The 16,758-nt window shown below is 43.2% G+C and overlaps 3 protein-coding genes across 6 annotated transcripts in view; 2 read left to right on the top strand and 1 right to left on the bottom strand.

The window, feature by feature from the left end:
• The first annotated feature begins 86 nt into the window (after positions 1 to 86).
• Positions 87 to 3,742, top strand: hspa5 (heat shock protein 5). The gene is made up of 9 exons (XM_028973716.1): positions 87 to 235; positions 825 to 977; positions 1,059 to 1,290; positions 1,400 to 1,534; positions 1,617 to 1,729; positions 1,826 to 2,216; positions 2,312 to 2,549; positions 2,642 to 2,809; positions 2,906 to 3,742. The coding sequence occupies exons 2-9, from the start codon at positions 862 to 864 to the stop codon at positions 3,472 to 3,474; spliced, it is 1,962 nt and encodes a 653-aa protein (XP_028829549.1). The 5' UTR covers positions 87 to 235; positions 825 to 861; the 3' UTR covers positions 3,475 to 3,742.
• A 160-nt stretch (positions 3,743 to 3,902) lies between these two features.
• On the bottom strand, positions 3,903 to 6,497 carry rabepk (Rab9 effector protein with kelch motifs). 2 transcript variants are annotated; one of them, XM_028974070.1, is made up of 8 exons: positions 6,428 to 6,486; positions 6,167 to 6,223; positions 5,491 to 5,645; positions 5,177 to 5,332; positions 4,897 to 5,058; positions 4,665 to 4,814; positions 4,384 to 4,533; positions 3,903 to 4,223 (listed from the first exon to the last, which is right to left on the bottom strand). In XM_028974070.1, the coding sequence occupies exons 2-8, from the start codon at positions 6,217 to 6,219 to the stop codon at positions 4,000 to 4,002; spliced, it is 1,050 nt and encodes a 349-aa protein (XP_028829903.1). In that variant the 5' UTR covers positions 6,220 to 6,223; positions 6,428 to 6,486; the 3' UTR covers positions 3,903 to 3,999. The 2 variants fall into 2 exon arrangements, with proteins under 2 accessions (XP_028829903.1, XP_028829902.1); XM_028974069.1 differs by having other exon boundaries at positions 5,491 to 6,223; positions 6,428 to 6,497.
• Positions 6,498 to 10,485: 3,988 nt separating this feature from the next.
• Positions 10,486 to 16,758, top strand: part of rgs3a (regulator of G protein signaling 3a) — a 118,467-nt gene continuing 112,194 nt past the window's right edge. For 2 of the 3 annotated variants that reach the window (XM_028970977.1, XM_028970980.1), the window contains exon 1: positions 10,486 to 10,568. In XM_028970977.1, coding sequence (XP_028826810.1) covers positions 10,490 to 10,568 — 79 coding nt within the window. In that variant the 5' untranslated portion in view covers positions 10,486 to 10,489. The remainder of the gene's footprint in view (positions 10,569 to 16,758) is intronic. The other variant, XM_028970978.1, reaches the window with a different exon arrangement.

Genomic DNA, 16,758 nt, shown 5'->3' with positions numbered 1-16,758 from the left:
AATCAGCGGCGGCCAGCGGCGACGGTTCCACCAATCAGGGCCTTCCAACGAGTTGCTCACTGGCCAATGGCGAACCTCCACGACGGGCCAGAACTCACGGCTTATATACCGACGACGTCGTTCACGCAGCGGCATTGAACCTTTCTACAGATCGTCCAGGAGGCGTGAAGCGGTGGCGCATCTGCCGAAGGCCGGTCTCCAGGAATTTACCCAAGTCGTACCACAGCCGAGCAAGGTAAAAAAAAAAAAATCCATTCGAGTTCGTTCAAAGTATTTCTGAGTGAGATTTGTTCGTTTTATATATTTACCTTCCTTTGCCTGTGGTAGTTCTTCCTGTTGTATTTGTTTTTTCCGATCATTTTTTTTGTAACTAATAACCTCTCAGGCAGAGATTTTGCGTTTCATTTAATGATTTTGCGTTGTTTATTTGCCTTTAGTGTTCGTTTTTTTTTTTTCGCCGTAAAGTGTTCGCGTAGCTCCTGTCATACGTTCTGTAAAATGTCACCCCGCAGCAAACCAACCCGGCGCCTTAACTAATGGACGCGAGAAGCACGTTGCGAACCTGCGCCTTTTGGCACATTGTCCGGCGTCTTTGGGCTCCGCCCCGCCACCATTTTTGAAGCCCGTTAGCTTGCTAGCTCGCTGGCGTTCGCGTCGGCGGTCCCATTTCGATTAGGATGTCGTATGCCCTTCGTGCACGTGGATTATTATCAGTAGCATTTATAAGCGATAGCTTATTGCTTCATTGTGGTTCTCGCGTGAAATTGCACCCGATTTCCAACATGTATAGTTTTGCAAGCTGAATGTGATTTTGGTTTCGACAGAAGTCGCTTTCTGCAATTTGCGAAATCCAGTGAAACCATGAAACTGCTGTGCATCCTCCTGCTGGTCGCCGGCAGCGTGTTCGCTGACGACGACGATAAGAAGGAAAACGTGGGTACCGTGGTGGGAATCGACCTCGGAACCACCTATTCCTGGTGAGCAGTCATGCAGCATCGCACGCCTCCTCTCATTTTCATATTCCCCGCACGCTCTTTAAACGCTTCCTCGTCTTCTAGTGTTGGCGTCTTCAAGAATGGCCGCGTGGAAATCATTGCCAATGACCAAGGAAACCGAATCACGCCGTCGTACGTTGCGTTCACCGCCGAGGGGGAGCGTCTTATTGGTGATGCTGCCAAGAATCAGCTGACCTCCAACCCAGAAAACACCGTGTTTGATGCAAAGAGGTTGATTGGTCGCACTTGGTCAGACTCTTCTGTGCAGCAGGACATCAAATATTTTCCATTCAGGGTGAGAAACCTTCTTTTTTTTTTTTTTTTTTTTTTTTTTTTTATAATTAGTGTGATTCTAATTAAACGCAACATTTAAATTATTACTTTTTCTAAAAAAAAAAAAAAAGGTAATTGAAAAGAAGAGCAAGCCCCACATTCAGGTTGACATCGGAGGCCAGACCAAGACGTTTGCTCCTGAAGAGATTTCTGCTATGGTTCTCAGTAAGATGAAGGAAACCGCTGAGGCTTACCTGGGCAAGAAGGTAATTTTATTTCAAATTATATACAAAAAAAATGAACTCAAATTTTGGATGGATGTTCTAATTATGTGTTCTCCTTCTGAAGGTAACTCATGCTGTCGTCACTGTGCCTGCCTACTTCAACGATGCACAGCGTCAAGCCACTAAGGATGCCGGTGTCATTGCTGGACTTAACGTGATGAGGATCATCAATGAGCCGTATGCATCAATGCCAGAGAACTCTGAAATATTAAAACATTAGGCTTGCGTAAACCTTTTTCAGTGGAACGTTAATCTGAATCTGTCTTGTTTTAGGACTGCTGCCGCAATTGCTTATGGTTTGGATAAGAAGGATGGCGAGAAGAACATCCTGGTTTTTGACCTTGGTGGTGGAACCTTCGACGTGTCCATCCTGACCATTGACAACGGTGTGTTTGAAGTCGTGGCCACAAATGGAGACACTCACCTGGGAGGTGAAGACTTTGACCAGCGTGTCATGGAGCACTTCATCAAGCTCTACAAGAAGAAGACTGGCAAGGATGTGCGCAAAGACAACCGTGCCGTCCAGAAGCTGCGTCGTGAGACTGAGAAGGCTAAGAGGGCCCTGTCTGCCCAGCACCAGGCTCGTATTGAAATTGAGTCCTTCTTTGAGGGTGAAGACTTCTCTGAGACCTTGACCCGTGCCAAGTTTGAGGAGCTCAACATGGTAAGTGAAGGCACTATGCAAGTTTCTAAAACTTAATTGCCTTGTTACTCACGTTTTGTGATTGTAAAAATTAATGCCTTTTGTTACTTCTCCAGGATCTTTTCCGCTCTACCATGAAGCCAGTGCAGAAGGTGTTGGAAGACGCAGATCTGAAGAAGTCTGACATCGATGAGATTGTGCTTGTCGGTGGTTCTACTCGCATTCCCAAGATCCAGCAGTTGGTGAAGGAGTTCTTCAATGGAAAGGAGCCTTCCAGGGGTATCAACCCTGACGAGGCTGTGGCTTATGGTGCTGCTGTGCAGGCTGGAGTGCTGTCTGGAGAGGAGAATACTGGTGAGTTTGCAATCTGATCAGCCAGTCTCTCGCCGCCTCGATGCTCTGAACCTGTAAGGTTTTAATTCTCAATTTTTCCCTTTTGTGAACAGGCGATGTTGTTCTTCTGGATGTGTGCCCCCTGACCCTGGGTATTGAGACTGTGGGAGGAGTGATGACCAAGCTGATTCCCAGGAACACTGTTGTGCCAACTAAGAAGGCCCAGATCTTCTCCACTGCTTCTGATAACCAGCCAACTGTTACAATCAAGGTTTATGAAGGTATGGGTTCAGATGAATACTTTGCATCTGTTTGTTCTTGCAAAATTCAGCACAGCACATTGCTAAATATTTTTTTTTTTTAATTTTTGCATCCAGGTGAGCGTCCCCTAACCAAAGACAACCACCTGCTGGGCACCTTCGACCTGACTGGCATTCCCCCTGCACCCCGTGGCGTCCCACAGATTGAGGTGACCTTTGAGATTGACGTGAACGGTATTCTCCGTGTGACTGCTGAAGACAAGGGCACCGGTAATAAGAACAAGATCACAATCACTAACGACCAGAACCGCCTGACCCCTGAAGATATTGAGCGCATGGTGAATGATGCTGAGCGCTTTGCTGATGAGGACAAAAAGCTGAAGGAGCGTATTGATTCCCGCAACGAGCTGGAGAGCTATGCCTATTCACTGAAGAACCAGGTGGGTGACAAGGAGAAGCTGGGTGGCAAGCTGTCTGACGAGGACAAGGAAACCATTGAGAAGGCTGTGGAGGAGAAGATCGAGTGGTTGGAGTCGCACCAGGATGCTGATCTGGAAGACTTCAAGGCCAAGAAGAAGGAGCTTGAGGAGATTGTGCAGCCTATTGTCAGCAAGCTGTATGGAAGTGCAGGGGGTCCTCCTCCAGAGGATGGTGAAGGGGAGCCGGATGAGAAGGATGAGTTGTAGGCGCGGTGTCTGCTTCTTGACTCTGACTCCTGTCACACTTGCCTCTGTGGGAGTGGCTCAGGTGTATATAGATGGACTCAATGGACTATTCCGAAAGAGGCTAAGAAAGGACAAAATTGCCACATCACCTCTGGAAAGCATTCTGGAGCTCTAGAGAAGTGAGTCATGTTCTCTTCACCTTTTTGTGTGGAGATGGAGCCTGAATTGAGGCTTGCTGCTGCTGTTCTCAGGCAGTCTAAACTGGGTTCTCTGAGGGGGGCTTGGTGGGGAGGGGGGTGGGCTTATGTGGGTAACAGGGAGTCTTTCTGTTCACATGGTTAAGAAGTTATTTATTGAAATCTGTTCATTGTAGAAGCTCATTTCTACTGGAAAGACGGTGAAATAAACATTTGATAAAACTTCAGTCTTTTTTTTTTTTTTTTTAATATAAATATTTTTATTAAATGTGTGACTCAAATCCATGACATTTCAGTGTATTACAAATGTTAGCAAAGTGAATAACTGCAGCCACATGCATTTATATAGTTATGACACTACAGTAACAAGGCAGTCATTAAATATTACTCCACCCGTGTCCATTCCTCCAAAAATGAAGCAGAGGTTTACCACTTCTGAACAGGGGGTGTGTGCCAAGTCCCCATGCCCGCTTCCTTCTTTCCTCATCTGCCATGGCACGATACACATGGAATGATCAAGCCTGTTTGGTGGAAGATCTCCTTCAAATTTAATCAAGGTCCATTTCTGCTCCTCTGTACAAAAATAAAATGCTAAATTAGTTTCTAATTACTTATGCAATATAAAAACATTTGGAATTTACTTGCATGACTGTAAAACATGCATGGGGTAATGAATACATAACTGGAGTCATTGTTAGCTGTTCAGGCTATCAAAAATGATTTTGAGCCTCACCAGTGTCAAATTTGTACATGGAATTAGTTGCACTTTCTGGAGTCATTCCACCAAATATGTAGATGTTCTTTCCTAAAGCTGTTGCATCATGAGCGGCCAGTCCTGGTGGAACATCTCCAGTAGCTTGAACCTGCTTCCATTTCATGGTATCTGAGACAAATCATTGACTAATATCACACACAAATGCTGATAGCAGATGAAAGAAAAAAAAATTCAATGAATGCATTGATTTAGTGTCTGACAAAAAATTAACAACGCAGCTCCATGACTCCAAAACGTACCGGTGTCTATGGAAAACATATCAGAGTGGAACTTGTCTCCTGACAGGCCGCCATGAATATATATTGTGGATCCCACAGCTACCACTACATGCCCATGCCTGGAAGAGGGAGCAGTTCCTTCCGTGTCTGGCTGAGACCACGTTGAGGAAACTGCACAGTGCAAAAATCAATGATATTATTTAATCTAAATGAAAAAAAATAAAAGAGGAAAATGGCAGTGATGCCAACTAACCTGTGTCAAACACGTGAAGCTGTGAGTCAGCAACAGGTGAGGCTCCAGCATGCCCACCCGAAAACACGAAAAGTCTGTCCCCCACACAAGCTGAACTAGTGTGGTACGTCCTGGGTGAAGGCGGCACTCCACTCACCTTGACAGTCTCCCAGGAACTGCCATCTGGAAACATAAAACGAAGTCAATGGCCCCTCTAGCCAAAGAAACCCTGAGCTGTCAATGGCGTGTAAAATAAAGGTGCAGCAAGCTACATGCATTCATGCCTGAAAGTGTAACGCACCCGCAACATGTAAAACCTGAAGACAGTTGAGGTTGCCGCTCTGCTCGGCGCCTGCAAACACCCACAGTGTGTTTCTGCTGCTCTCTGGCACGAAGCTACAGTGCTCATATCGTGCCAGCAGGCCATCCCATTCAGGAATGTCCCACTCATGTCTGTCTGAAGAACGGAAAAGGCTCATTGTTTCTGTTGATGCGGTATATAGAACCATGTGGAATGCAGAAAAGCGACCGTAATTTCCGGGTTTTTTTTACGCATCTTTAATATCCCTCTCCACTTACATCAGTCACTCTCAGCATTTTTGTGTTCATCTTTACCTAGGCTCAGCACTTGGCAACCTGTAAAGCTGCCGTTCGGATTGGCGCCTCCAACAATCAAAATGTTCCCTTTCCCTTTCTCACCGGTGGACAGAAATGTGCAGGTGTGACCCACACTAACTCCGGGGCTCTGTCCACGAGGCACCAGGACATACCTATGGAGACACACAGAAAAAGTGAACCACCAGTGAAACTCCAGCAGGCCAAGGAGCAAACTTCGTCTTTGTCTTCCTCCGCTTATCCGGGTCACGGGGGCAGCATCCCAAGTAGGGAATCCCAGACAGCCCTCTCCCCAGCCACCTCCACCAGCTCCTCCGGCAGGACCCCAAGGCGTTCCCAGACCAGACTGGAGATATAATTTCTGACCAGATGTCCAAACCACCTCAACTTTGCTCCTCTCAATATGGAGGAGGAGCAGCGGTCCTACTGTGAGTCCCTCCCGAATGTCCAAGCTCATCACCCTACCTCTAAGGCTGTGCCCGGCCACCCTACGGAACCACCCTCGTTCTTTCGGTCATTGCCCAAAGCTCATGACCATAGGTGAGGATTGGGACATAGATCGACCGGTAAATAGAAAGCCTTGCTTTCTGGCTCAGCTCCCTCTTCACCCTGTCGATCCAAGGGGTAAACTGAACAAGCAATTGTTAAAATCTTGGTCTTAAATCTCAAAATTGACCATTGTTTTTCTTGTGGCCAGTCTTCTGGATCGAGAACAGGAAGGACTTCCATGGCTCTGTTAAAATAATCAACACATTTAACCTTTATTAATATCATCATATCATTACACCATGTATTTAATGATGTCGTTATATCATTACAGCAACAGGACATTAAAAAGCGACATCGATTTTCATATCGCAAAGCATTAAAATGTGAGGAACTTAGCATTATAAGCAGAGAATTATCACGTAGATTTAAAACACCAAAACAGCCTCACCAAAATCTTGGACCGCAAATCTACACGCTTATGACAGCCCGCCAACCTCTCGAGGAGTCGCGTACAAATGACGTTGTCAGGTGTGTTGTCTTGGCAACCAACTCACCGCCTCGGCGCCACACGCATGCGCAGCTCCAAAAGATGGCTGACTGGACCACACGAGGGCGCTGTTCGAAAACATTTAGGGTCTGTTCTCCTCCGAAGTTTAGTTCACTTGCTGTTTAGGTAGTAACTGGAAGTCCTTTAAACATTTTCAAACAAACAAACTAATGATGAAAGGTTGGACAAGATAAGATTATTAAAAGACTATTAACAGGGAAACAGTCTTTGTCATAGAAGCATGCTCAAAGCAACAGGAGAAAATAAGTACAGAAGAGTAGTAATAGATATTTGAAGAAGTGACATTGTGTTATGCAATAGAGAGGTGGGAGCTTGTTGTGATGGATGAAAAACCAACATTCAATAACATAGAGATAGAGAAGATCACATACAGAATGAGGAAGAGTTATACAGTCTTATTGTCACAGATAAGAAGGACATCCGATGGCAATGAGTCTTTTGCTGTGTGAGCTCTGACGGTACATCAAGGAGGTGTGCATGGGCTGAGAGGGGTTGTTCATGATACTGAGAAGCTCTTTTAGCATTCTCCTCTCAGACACCTCCACCAGGCTCCCCAAGTTTAGCTGTAGGTGGTTCAGCTCACACCACTCAACAAAGTTGCCCACCACCCTCCTGTCTTCATCCTCCTGAACAACTCTAATAAAGACTACAATGGCAGAGTGAGGAATTATGCAGGTGATACCACTGAGATCTGTACATGAAGTCCAATGTGTGGAGGGTGAAGACGAAGGTTGATTGGACAGTGGCCTCTGCTTAGGATGTTACCTGAGTGGCAGTTATCCAGCCGGACATGCTGTGGTCACTTTGTTAGATAGTCCGGGAGCAGTGTGTGGGGAAGGTGCTTTGCTCAGTGGCATCTTGGCGGGTCGGGATTCGAACCGGCAACCTTCTGATTACAGGGCCACTTCCTTAACCGCTAGGCCGCTACTGCCCCCTGATGATGGGAAGTCCTCTGCACCGATACGGGGTCAATAAGCAAACTGTAGGGGGTCCAGTGAAGGCTCCACCTGCAGACACAGATGTTTTATGATCAAAGATGGCAGCAGTATGGGTGCAGAATTTTATTGTTAAACTGTTTCATTGTTAAGCTGCTTTGCTGCTCTTACAGTGTCAGGCATTGCAGTGCTTGATCAGAAAAGCACAAACAATACATTACATTTCTGCTTGTTTTTATCCTTATATGTCACTCTTTTATTGAAATATACATTGAAATTAGTTTTGTAGTGGACACCCTAAATCAGTTTAAAGGTCATGCATCTCAGTCTCGGTGAGAGATGGACTGAGGCCACTAAAAATAACCCTTTTCTCTGTCTACTTTAATTGGATAATTTCAATGATCCAATTATGGATTGAAGGGAAGCCTTGAGCAAAACCAGTCTTGACCGGGCCACATGTCACAAACATCAGGGACACCTCATGTCATCTTGCACTTCTGGTTCAGTGAGGTTGAGCGTAGCTAGGACACAGCACTGTCACATTTGTTTTTGTCTCTTTTTTTCATTTTCCTCCATGTTGACTCACTGATCCCTTATTTATGTGAGCTTTTGTGAGCAATGTTGAATAAATGCAGATTTAGTGAAGGGGTTTTCATACTAGAACCACAGTAGGTTACAGAACAAAAGGGAAAGGAAGTTCATGGGCAAGAACTACCAGTGCACATGATGTATTATGCTTTTTCCTGTTTAATCAGTTTTTCCCTGTTCTGTAACACAACACAGTTCCCCTTAGGTCTTTTTGATGTAAGTTTATCAAATGACTCATTATGACCCCATTGCTCAAATGTAGCCAACCATTCTTGTTACACAGAATGTTTTATCACTAAATTCAATTCAAATATTCAAGATATCCTTTGATATAGGATTATTTAATCATGTCAGACGCACACCACCATGTCAGATGATGTGATGAATTTGTCTGATCATAAACCTATAGTGCTTATCTCGGTGCTGAAATGATTTTATCCAATCATGTTTCTGGAAAGCCTGAATTTAATTTCCCATCTGGTGATGGTGGATTTAGCACTACAGAATATTAAAGTATGCTTGGATTGGTTCATTGAGCTCATATATGTTAACATTTTATTTATATCAGTTTAAACATGCTACCTTCATAAAAAGTTTTTGGTTATCGGTAACGTCAAGTTACCCCTCTTTCTCAAGCAGTGACTATAGACCTGTAAAAACCATCACACATGGCTCACTTCAATCAGAACAGTACTACCAGAACCTCTTTCATGCAAGCAAGAAGATTTGTGAAAATATAGGGTAACGGTAATGTAAAATATATTTATTCTGGAATGCTACTGCTCAAAAATTAAGATTGACACAAGAAATATCACAAATCACTCACTGAAATTCAAATGCATTTCAAATTCAAATTTGAACACAGTCATACACAGTATGATATGCAATGAAATGCTTCTGAAAAACTTAAAAGACGGCAGCCGACCTCACCGGCGCCATCTTGAACTATAAATCTTGAACAATTATAACCAGACTCAATGCTCAACTGTTTATTATTACTTTGAACTGTTTATGATGAGCGACAACAAATTTATTGATTATATGATTGTTGTTCAAGCAATTTGGTTTGGCATTTGTGATTGTACTTAAAAAGCTTCCATAATAAATATGAATGTGTTTTAAGGCTGCTGCAAATCTGATGTTGTACAAAAAAAAAGTGTAGCAGAAGGAGATAGATGAAGTAAAAAGAAACACGAAGAAGGAGGACTGCTACTGTGTTTTGTGGGGGTAGCAGCCGACTGAGCTACAGAGCAGCCAGACATGCCTGTGATTCTCCACAATGTCCCTCTGGACTGCTGTGTGCCTTTGCAGAAGATAGACGGAATCTGTGCTGTGTGTGTTTTTTTGCGTGTGTGTATAGACTTGAGAGACCGACTGAGGTCTGTGTCCTCTGAATACAAAAACTGGAGTAATTAAAGTTTCTGACTCTAATACTGCTCCTACATGGGTGTTTATTATTACCCTGCTATGTGTTATGTATCATTATTAATACTAACTTATAAGGTAATGAATGTCCGTTTTTACATCCTTCCGAATGAACAATGACACGCTGAGGCATAATAAGCACAGGAATCATTTGGAAGGATTTGGCACCAGTCAGAGACAACACTGACCTCCGCCCTGCTCGAGGAAACAGGGCCACAGTGTCATTGTGCGGGAAGGTGGCTCCTCCTCCAGGAATAACGTGCCAGCATGCTTAGCTTGTGATGAGATGAGAGGGAGGTTATAACTTGTCTCCCCAGCTACCGTTTTTGCTGTGGGACATTAGACCTGCCGGCTGGTATGGCTTCCTGTTCACAATCCCAAATCCCAAATCCCAGTCTGTAGCGCCACACTGTAAATGTATTTTAAAATCATATATCCGTTGTGTTTGTGATTGGCTGCCAAATCTCAAATCTCTGCACTCGCATTAAATGCACCGCTCATTTGTTGACACTACTAGAGCCGCATGGCAATAAGGATTAAAGCCCGCAGTCCCAGCTGTCGTGGCTACGGTGCAGGCCATTCTAGGTCACTGGACCAGTTTCACACATCAATCTTTTAAATTAAATCTAGACTAAATTAACACAAAATTTAATTCATGGCTGCTTGACAATGTGTTTGACATGTACATTTCTTCAGAGAGACACAGCATAATAAATGTTGTTAATTATGATGTTGAACTATCCCATTTCTGATCAAATGGAGAAGTTTGTATTGTGGAGAAAAAATGTGTCAATCCCCCCTTCTGCATATAGGTGCTTTCCTCTTTTATTGGAGATTTAATCTCTAACGCGGTTTATTGCCTGCTTGTGTCTTTGTTCCCATCTGTCTCCCCACCTTCTCTCTTTGTTTGCTGTTGGAGTTGCTAGGTGTCGAGTCAGGTTTCTGTGCTTCTCTGAGCTGAGCTTCCTCCTCACAACATTCAGCCCACTCTGTAATGGCCTGGCCCAGTGTGCACAGGGTATCCACCGGCAACCAGTCTTCTCCAGAGTCTACTTTATTTCTACAGACATTTGGTAAGTTTATGATTTAGCCTCATCACTGCCTCTTATAAGCCATTGTCTGAATAGCCAACCTTTCTGTATGGTTATAGGCCAATCATTCTATAGCTGGATTTAAATTCTGTAATAACAGTGTTTCAAACCCATCTGATCAAGTGTATGTCATTGAAGAAAATTTCGCCTGGAAATAATCCAGTGCCTTATATCATTTATGGTGTCTATGCTCCCCGACTCCAGCTGAATTATTGAATGCATCAATAAGGGCCAGTCTCTGCATTGTGTGCTTTGCTCTAGGGTTCCTGGGCACCAATATCAACCGTCAGGTTTAAGGCAGTGGTAAGATAAGCAGAGGACAGTTGCTCTGCCTCCAGTAGGAAATGCAGCGTGTCTATCTGTGGCCTTGCAGGAATGTTTAGCTCAGGTGTCCTGTGAGGTAATCTAGAAGGGTAATTAGTGGCACTACATTTCACAAATGTTTAATCATTCATGTGTGCATTAGAGTGGGATACATAAGGCTTCAAACGATACACTCATCAATAACTGATGTGAATGAGAGTTTGGGGAGAGGGGATTTATATGGAGGCTGCACTCATTGAAATAAAATAAAAGTGTATATACCGAGTTGATGATGAAATAAAAGAGATCATAATATTACAGTAAGGATGCATATTAATACACTTTTCATAGTGCAAGAAGTGAAAAAACATTATAATCAATTTGCATAGGTGATTTGCTTACCCATAATCTTAACGCTAACCAGCGGCTATACCGTTCACCAAGAGCACAGCGCTAGAAATCAGCTAAGGTTTTGGTGGCAGAAAGTTTGCTGCCATTGTTTGAGCCCACTTGTCCCTTTCAAGGTCATTTATATTTTTACACCATCAACAGTGAAGTGGCCTCTTTCTGCATGATCCATGCACTGAATGGTTAAGGAGAATGAAAATGGTGTAACTCATGTGGACTAAAGTTACTACATCTCAACGCCACATGTATGGGATGTCTTAGACTGACGTGTGTGTGCAGGCGTGATTGGTTGAAAATGTTCTTCAAAGAAGATCAACAAACAATGGTTAAGAATGGTTTCAAGAAGAAGAAGAAGAAGAAATTCGATTAGAACTGGTAGATGTGTGCATGGAAGCTTGTTGTGAAACGACACCTTACTAATACAATATGTCATCCGTCTGCACATAAAAGCAACAGATAATGTGATTTTCCAGCAAACAATTTCTCAAACAATTAAATGTGGATGCGGTCATTTTGTCTGCACTATATTCAGCCTAAAAACCTCATGTTGTCTTTAAATATAACCTACAAAGGACTGGTGAAAGCTTAAAATCCTTAAAGCCTTTGCCCTCTTTGCCCTAAACTGAGAGGGGTCTGATTGTCCAATGTGCTAATGCCTTTCTTAATCACATTTAACCTTCTGTTTAGCTATGGCTAAATGCCTGCTGACAAATCATGTGTTTGTTGTTGCACTCTCAATATTAAGGGTGTGACTGGGAAGGCTGCAACCTAAAATAATCTCACAAGACGCTGGTTTGCTTTAATCTTTGAATTGGCACTCTGCAAACTTGCGGTTTGCTGTCCCTTGCGTGATCTGTAATTGCACAGCATTTTGAGATATTGCAGCTTGTGTGACAGGATCAGCCTTGGATTTTGAAAGTGACACACAGCGGGTGCTGACCGCTCCCAGTTGATGCTCATTAGGCATGAGTGATCAGGACCCATTAAAAGAGTGCATGTATCCACCAAGAGTGGCTGCAGCATTAACGTGGACACGTTTATGTTTCTAATGATTTGTCAATTACAGAATTTATCAGAAATTACATTTACAGCATTTACAGACTCCCTTATCCAGAGTGACTTACAATCAGTAGTTACAGGGACAGTCCCCCCCTGGAGCAACTTAGGGTTAAGTGTCTTGTTCAGGGACACAATGGTAGTAAGTGGGATTTGAACCTGGGTCTTGTGGTTCACTAGGCTACTACCACCCACTCGTCACTCACCGAAAGTTTTTTTAAGTGCATTTATTCGACCAATACGACATCATGTTGAATTTCAATGAGATTTTTCTTTCATAGGTTCTACAGTTAATGCCATGCAGAGAATCAATGATCTAATATGTTAAATATTTTAGACTTCAGGGAGGTTTCTTGAGAGCTGCATCTCCACTGCCTTTTTTGAAACGTAAATAGAAACTGAAAGTCATTCTGAATCTGCTGCAGGATGAAATGGCTTTCAGTGGCTTTTACTTCTTGCTTCTGATGAGGCCTGTTAGGAAATTGCTGAACATCTCAAAGATGAACATTGCTGGGTGGATTGCTCGGACAGGCTGCTGGAAGATGGGGTGGTCCTAAGATCGTGTGTACTTACTGGCGAGCTTTTGTGCCTGCTCACACCAACTTTTTCATACATACAGAACTACACCAATTAGTAAGCCGGTGTAGCCAGATGGAGATGAGGACAGAAAAAAATCCAAAAAAAGTTGCTGATGTCAGGCCATAGAGGGCTGTCAAGCGTCATTCTTTAAAGAAAAATTACAACAGCCTCTGCAATAGCTACTGATGTGCAGTCAGCTCAAAAATGCACAGAAAAATGTCTGCTTTGTGGACCAAATCTTTCATTGAATTTAGAAGGTATGTCATCAGAAGAACTCTAAGCTGCTCCTTTGTTCAAGCATAATTCTCGTCTGTGTCAAATGTGTCCATGTTGAAAAGCTGAAAACTAAATGAGACTGGTGCCCATGGCCTCTCTGAGCTGCATTAAATTTAATTTAACAGTTGTTGCACATTGTGCAGATGCTCAGGATGTGTACATATATACTCAATTGTATTAAACTGTCATGCATGTCCAGGTGTAGTTTTTGCAGTGGTTATTTGTTTTTACAGTAGAAATAAAAAAATGTAATCAGGTACCTATAGATTTTTTTTATAATTATTTCAGAATTTTGTCATTAGTAATTATTTTTTAATTACAATTCCAATGAAGCAGGGAAACGCTATTACCAGACTGCTGACAGTGGGGAAAACTGAGTGCTCTAGATAGCAGGGAACTTTTGGTTAGAGGTCAGCAATCTCAAGCTTGTGGCTGTCAACTGATTTAAGGTCATATGTTTCAGAGGGGTGATCATATTTGTAAGGTTCCAAAAGATCATTTGGAACTTATGCTCAATAAATATTTGCCTAACAAGCTTTATATGGACACAGAATGAACAAGTTTTAACTTAAGTAAATCATGGTTATTTAATTTATTTATCATACTTTTGTTAATTAGTCAGACAAATGTTCTACAGTCTGCTGGACTGTTCACACTCGGTGAGACAGGGACACACTAATTGTCCAGGCAGACTGAGTGAGGGCTCCCGGACGCCTGGAGCCAATAGATGCCCATTGTCCCGTTGGTTGGTGCCAGGGTTCACCTACAGTGCACTGGCTCAATCCCCACGGCCCAGATGGAGGGTTTTCCTATTGACTGAACAGTGGACTGCAATCTTTACTTTACTTTACTTTACTTTACTTTACTTTATTTGGCAGACGCTTTTATCCAAAGCGACTTACAATGGGAAGACACCAGCAATTCTCGTTCGATTTCTATAGAATATCAAGTATACAAACTAAGAGCCCTGATAAGGCTTAGACTTGTCATTGAAGAACATGCTCGGAGAGTGTTGGGTGCTAGACTAAGAAAAATTATAATGTATTTATACATTTTGTATTTGTTTGTTAAATGTGTATGCATGTGTATGTGTTAAATTTATCTGTAATATTTTTGGAATAAGAGGGTTTTCACCTTCTTCTTAAAAGTGGCAATCAGAATGCTTCAGGCCTTAATCCAAAAAGCAGTGGGCCAAACAAGCAGTGGACCAGGCATCTCTCTTCACTGAGATTTATTCACTTTTCTTAAGCAAATACACAAAGCCTACAGTATGACATTCATAAACTTTTTAAGAACATGTTCACATAAAGTTTTAAATCACATCCAAATCACTATCAAAAATCACAAAATGTGAATAATACATTATTTTGTTGATCATGCAAATTCCCTTAATTTCTGACTTTTACTTTGCATCACATTGCATTACATTGAAGAAATGGTCTGCAACGATATTAAACATAATGTGAGTCAAATGTTGTCATTTACAACCCACCAAATCAGTAATTTGGACTAGTAAATGTGGCGGGGAGGAGGCTAATGTGGAGGACGTCGCGGGTGGCAGGAAGGTGGGGTAACATGGGAGATCATCTTGGCAAAAGGGGCAGGCAAACTCAATGTCAATGGCAGGCGAGGGTTGTAAGAATGGACATCGCAGGAGCCTGTTTTTGCATTGCATAACAGATGTCTGCAGGGGGAAGTGTGACATTCCTGTGTCGATGGTTGAGGGTGAAGATTCGACACCCCGGTTTTTACATGTCTTTTGTCCGACATCAACGTGCGAAGTATCAGCCGTCAGGACCGCCCACCCTCTTTGTCTTCACCAAATGGGAGGCACCGGGGGCGTGACATCAGAAACAACAGGTTCTGATTGGTCAGTGACAACTTCCTGTAGGCCAGTGGCAACTTCCTGTAGGCCAGTGACAACTTCCTGTAGGCCAGTGACAACTTCCTGTAGGCCAGGGGTATAAAAGCCTGCGCACATGTGGAAAATGGGCCTCGGAGCTATCTTGCTCAGGGGGGTTTTCCCTCAGAAGCCGGAAGGCTTCTGGGACTTTTATCTTCCCTTCTCTTTCTCTTCTCCCTCTTTACTCTTTCTTCTCATGTTTACTTTCTCTGTAACCTTGGTACCTTTTTACATTCAATATTCACATGTAACTACAATAATTATTTACCGGTGTTAATAAATTAGAAACTGTTCATTTTTAACCTCTGTTGTGCCATGCCTCTTTCTGCCAGGTAACATCAAATTGGAGTGGTTGAATACAGTGCTTTGTGTGGAGGGAGAAAGAGTTTTTTCTACACACTCTATTCTCTTCTCCAACACCACATGGTCTTCATGTGTGGCTTTTTACAAATATTTGTAAAAACCGCATGAAGACCATGTGGTGTGGGAGAAGAGAATAGAGTGTGTAGAAAAAACTCTTTCTCCCTCCACACAAAGCACTGTATTCAACCACTCCAATTTGATGTTACCTGGCAGAAAGAGGCATGGCACAACAGAGGTTAAAAATGAACAGTTTCTAATTTATTAACACCGGTAAATAATTATTGTAGTTACATGTGAATATTGAATGTAAAAAGGTACCAAGGTTACAGAGAAAGTAAACATGAGAAGAAAGAGTAAAGAGGGAGAAGAGAAAGAGAAGGGAAGATAAAAGTCCCAGAAGCCTTCCGGCTTCTGAGGGAAAACCCCCCTGAGCAAGATAGCTCCGAGGCCCATTTTCCCCATGTGCGCAGGCTTTTATACCCCTGGCCTACAGGAAGTTGCCACTGGCCTACAGGAAGTTGTCACTGACCAATCAGAACCTGTTGTTTCTGATGTCACGCCCCCGGTGCCTCCCATTTGGTGAAGACAAAGAGGGTGGGCGGTCCTGACGGCTGATACTTCGCACGTTGATGTCGGACAAAAGACATGTAAAAACCGGGGTGTCGAATCTTCACCCTCAACCATCGACACAGGAATGTCACACTTCCCCCTGCAGACATCTGTTATGCAATGCAAAAACAGGCTCCTGCGATGTCCATTCTTACAGGGTTGTGGTCACGATGTAGAATCCGTCAGGAGGTTGGCGTAACAAAGGGGGCAGGCAAGGCTGGAGGTCAGGGACAGGCAAAGGTCGTGGTCGTGGATTCTAATCAGCTGGGCGTGGGTAAATAAGGCTAACGTCTCTGGAAATAAATTCAACTCATTTCTGTTTCCGAGTCGCCTTCTCCCTGGCTGGTCTGGTGCTCTCTGGTGGGCTGGAGGTGTATTGGCTGTGACAATTCAATATATATAATAATATATATCTTTTTTATTTTATCAAGACAAATGTGCCGTGTGTTTCAGAATTCAGTGGATAGTGCTGCCCTATATCATCCTGAACACAACACAGCACACCAAACAAATATCGGAATTATGATCTGGCCACTCTCGTGCATGCAATTACATTAATGCCATTTATCAGACGCCCTTATCCAGCGCTACTTACAATCACTAGTTACAGGGACAGTCTCCTCCTGGAGACACTCAGGGTTAAGTGTCTTGCTCAGGGACACAACAGTAGTAGGT

Source organism: Denticeps clupeoides, chromosome 3 (assembly GCF_900700375.1).
Source record: "Denticeps clupeoides chromosome 3, fDenClu1.1, whole genome shotgun sequence".
NCBI lineage: Eukaryota > Metazoa > Chordata > Actinopteri > Clupeiformes > Denticipitidae > Denticeps > Denticeps clupeoides.
Note: the sequence above shows the minus strand (reverse complement) of the source record. Positions and strands in the feature narration are given on the sequence as shown.

Excerpts from the sequence above, each read along its gene's own strand:
- hspa5 (XM_028973716.1), top strand. The coding sequence starts at position 862 with ATGAAACTGCTGTGCATCCTCCTGCTGGTCGCCGGCAGCGTGTTCGCT. Across the intron at positions 1,535-1,616 it reads AGGCTTACCTGGGCAAGAAG|GTAACTCATGCTGTCGTCAC; the intron begins GTAATTTTATTT and ends CTCCTTCTGAAG. Across the intron at positions 2,810-2,905 it reads TACAATCAAGGTTTATGAAG|GTGAGCGTCCCCTAACCAAA; the intron begins GTATGGGTTCAG and ends TTTTGCATCCAG.
- rabepk (XM_028974069.1), bottom strand. The coding sequence starts at position 5,947 with ATGAGCTTGGACATTCGGGAGGGACTCACAGTAGGACCGCTGCTCCTC. Across the intron at positions 4,815-4,896 it reads GCTTCACGTGTTTGACACAG|TTTCCTCAACGTGGTCTCAG; the intron begins GTTAGTTGGCAT and ends TGCACTGTGCAG. Across the intron at positions 4,534-4,664 it reads TATGTTTTCCATAGACACCG|ATACCATGAAATGGAAGCAG; the intron begins GTACGTTTTGGA and ends GATTTGTCTCAG.